This window comes from Terrapene carolina, unplaced genomic scaffold (assembly GCF_002925995.2).
Source record: "Terrapene carolina triunguis isolate 2854851 unplaced genomic scaffold, T_m_triunguis-2.0 Scaffold51690, whole genome shotgun sequence".
NCBI lineage: Eukaryota > Metazoa > Chordata > Testudines > Emydidae > Terrapene > Terrapene triunguis.
The window spans coordinates 919-4,142 of NW_020716041.1; the positions used below are offsets into that span (position 1 = coordinate 919).

Here is a 3,224-nt window from a genome sequence, read left to right on the forward strand (position 1 = left end):
CCTCACTCCCGACCCGCAGCCCCTGCTAGCCCAGCCCTGCCCCCCCCAGCTCTGCCGGTGCCCCTCACTCCCGACCCGCAGCCCCCCAATCTCACCCGGGGAGGGGGAGGGGGAGGGCCCCTGCCCAGACTTTCATTGCTGTGGTGGGACCAGCAATCTCGACCGAAGCTGTCCCCCATGAGCCCTGAGACGGAGGCTGTAATGGGGTGGACATAAACCGGACATGAGCTGCAGCTGCCTCTGGGGTGAAGCAGCTGTTTCGACAGGTGCTAAGTATCACCCTAAATTTCAATGGCAGGAGTCGAGACTGGAGCAAGGGAACCGCTTTATCCCCCAGAGCAAACAATGGGACCGAAGCGCTGAAGATACAGATGTCAATTAAAGTCCTTCTTCTATCGGTTTCCGCCTGTACATACCCATGCTGGAGGTGGGCGCCACACACCCCAGATTTACCCTGGCGTCTGCACACGCCAGCTCCCGTTTTTCCCAGCCCGGCCTCTGTGGCCCTAGGGAGGGAGCTCGGCCGATAAGGGGCGTTCGTACCACACCTGTTTGACTAGCCGATAGCTCCTGGAGTGCGGTCACCAAAGGGCTCATGGGTGGGTGGGAAGCGTTGGCTGTGGGTGCCTGGAGCCAACCAACCACATTCGCTGCTGCAAACGTCCCTGGCCTGTCGTTGAAACCCAGAACCCAGAGTTTTTACGGCTGCGTCCCGAAGCAAACAGACATCGCCCCGTGTTCGGTCCGATTTTCCTTCGGTTCTTCCTCTGGCCCGCAGCCCCGTGGTGTCTGGGCGCCGTCCGCAGACTGCGCATGCGGCAGGGTCTCCTGCCCTCCCCCCAGTGTGCATTGCACGGCCTTGTTTTGGTAGGGACTATCTGATGTGAAGACATGTCAAAGGAAGGCGTCTGGTGCTGGAAGTGCCCAGTCCTGAGTTCCAGGGGGAGTTTATCCAACAATCCCAGGCCAGATGCGGAGAACGTGTCTTGGGTATGACCTGGACACAACGGATGATGCCCAGACAAAACAAACTTTCCTGGGTGGTTTTTTCAATCCCCAAACCCCCAAACAAAGAAACTTTCCCCTCTGTCCCCCACACCCGAAACAAAACAGAATTTCTTTGAGGGTCTTTGCAACCCTTTGTGTTGTCTGAGACCCAGAAGAATCAGAGGTTGCTTTGTTGCGGGTGTGACACAGACAAAACAGTTGGGAGGAAGATCTGATGCAAGCTATTGGGAGAAAACTGGCTGGAGCTGGGGAACCCAGCATTACAATTACAGGGCAATTACATTACCCTAAATAAAAGGATGGGAATTCATGTCAATCAACACGGGTTTGTGGAAAATAGATCTTGTCAAACGAACTCGATATCTTTTTGCGATGAGCTTACAAGTCTGGTTGATAAAGGGAATAGTGTGGACGTACTATACTTAGACTTCTGTAAGGTGTTTGGTACTGTCACGGAGTGTGGGGGGGCTCAGGGCCCTGCACCCCCGGCTTCCTGCGATTCACCATGACTCTCAGCCAGCCAGTAAAGCAGAAGGTTTATTTAGACGACAGGAATACAGTCCAAGACAGGTCTTGCAGGCACAGACAACAGGACTCCCCCAGTTAGGTCCATCTTGGGGTCCCCGGGCACCCTAGCCCCCTTGGGAGATCAGAGCCCCGTCTCCCTCCCAGCCATGGTCACTAGCCAGCTTCTCCAACTCTGCCTTCAGCGACCCCTCCCACCGCCTTTGTTCAGTTTCCTGGGCAAAGGTGTCACCTGGCCTCTCCCCCTTCCTGGGTTCTCATGTTACATGCTCAGGTATCTTCCCTCACGGCCAGTCTCCCATCCCCCCATGCAGACTATCCTAGCCACACTCCCCGTCAGCATTCACAGACCACTCTAAGAGCAGTCCCAGTTCGTCACATCTCTCCCCCCTCCGAGACCGAACTGAGCGGGGTCACTTCAGCCAGTGACCCGGGGAAGTTCGAACCTACCCCCGTTCCCATGGATGCCCCCGCATCCCTCCCATTCCTTGGTGAGAATTACACCAGGCCCCTCCAGTTTCACGCCCCCCTTAGGTCGGGGGTGCTCGATGGCATTCGCAGTTCGCACGTGGGAAGGGTTATGCGGCCTGTGCCCTTTTCCCACCCCAATACCCCTGGGGTTCCCACTGGGCTGGGGTCTTCTCCCAGCGCTCCAGTCTGGAGGTCTGTGCTTCGGGCTCTCTTGGTTCAGAGCCCCCCTTTTAACCTTGGCCACCCTCCGGAAAGGCTCCTCTAGGCTGGGCAAGGGTCCTAAAGCCGTTTTCCCCTTGTCCCGGGCCTTCCTCCCCCTCTGACAGGGGTCACAGGATCGGCAGTACTGCCGGACAGTAACAAAGACCCCAGGCCAGTAAAAGCTCCGTAGCAGCCTCTGCTGGGTACGCCAGGTTCCCTGGTGCCCTGAGAGGGGAATGTCATGGGCCCGGTACAGCAGCTGGCGGCGATACTTCTGGGGTACCACCAGCTGCCTCCTGATCCCCCCTGACTCCATTTTCCCTGTGGGAGCCCATTCTCGGTACAGGAACCCCTTCTCCCACAGGAACCTTTTCCGGCCGCCTCTCCCCATGGTCTGTACCGCACCGAGGTCGACCAGGTCCCTTATCTTCCGCAAGGAGGGATCTTTCTGCACCTCGGCCTGGAACTCAGCAGCTGGGACAGGGATGGCCACCTGCTCTCTCTCGCCGGCTGGGTCTGAAGCCGCAGCCCCCCTGAGCCGTGTCCCTGGGTGTTCCCTCCCCACCAGGTTAGGGTCCTGCGCCTCGGGCAAGGCACCCTCCCCAAGGCCAGGGCGCAGTGCTCCTCGCCGGCTCTGACTGCGGGTCACAACCAGTGCATTCTGGGGGTTGCTTGGCCAGTCCTCCAGGTCCCCCCCCATCAACACCTCAGTGGGCAAATACGGGTGTACCCCCACGTCCTTGGGGCCCTCCTTGGGCCCCCACTTCAGGCGTACCCTCGCCACGGGCACTTTGACTGGTGTCCCGCCCACCCCCGTCAGAGTCAGGAAGGTGTTGGGCACCATCCGATCTGAGGCCACCACCTCGGGCCGGACCAGTGTCACCTCAGCGCCCGTATCCCAGTATCCATCGACCTTCCTCCCATCCACCTCCAGGGGAACAAGGTACTCTCTCCGGAGGGACCGCCCCGCGCCCACCGTATAAACCAAAAACTCTGAGTCTGGAGCGTCCAGCCCCCCA

At 59.1% G+C, this 3,224-nt stretch overlaps 1 protein-coding gene across 1 annotated transcript in view; it reads right to left on the reverse strand.

Moving 5' to 3' along the window:
* LOC113405941 (zymogen granule membrane protein 16-like) overlaps nt 1-815 on the reverse strand; it is a 1,396-nt gene extending 581 nt beyond the window's left edge. Inside the window, exon 1 of the mRNA XM_029914464.1 lies at nt 643-815. Within this exon, the coding sequence (XP_029770324.1) occupies nt 643-815 (173 nt within the window). The remainder of the gene's footprint in view (nt 1-642) is intronic.
* Between the last annotated feature and the right edge of the window lie 2,409 nt (nt 816-3,224).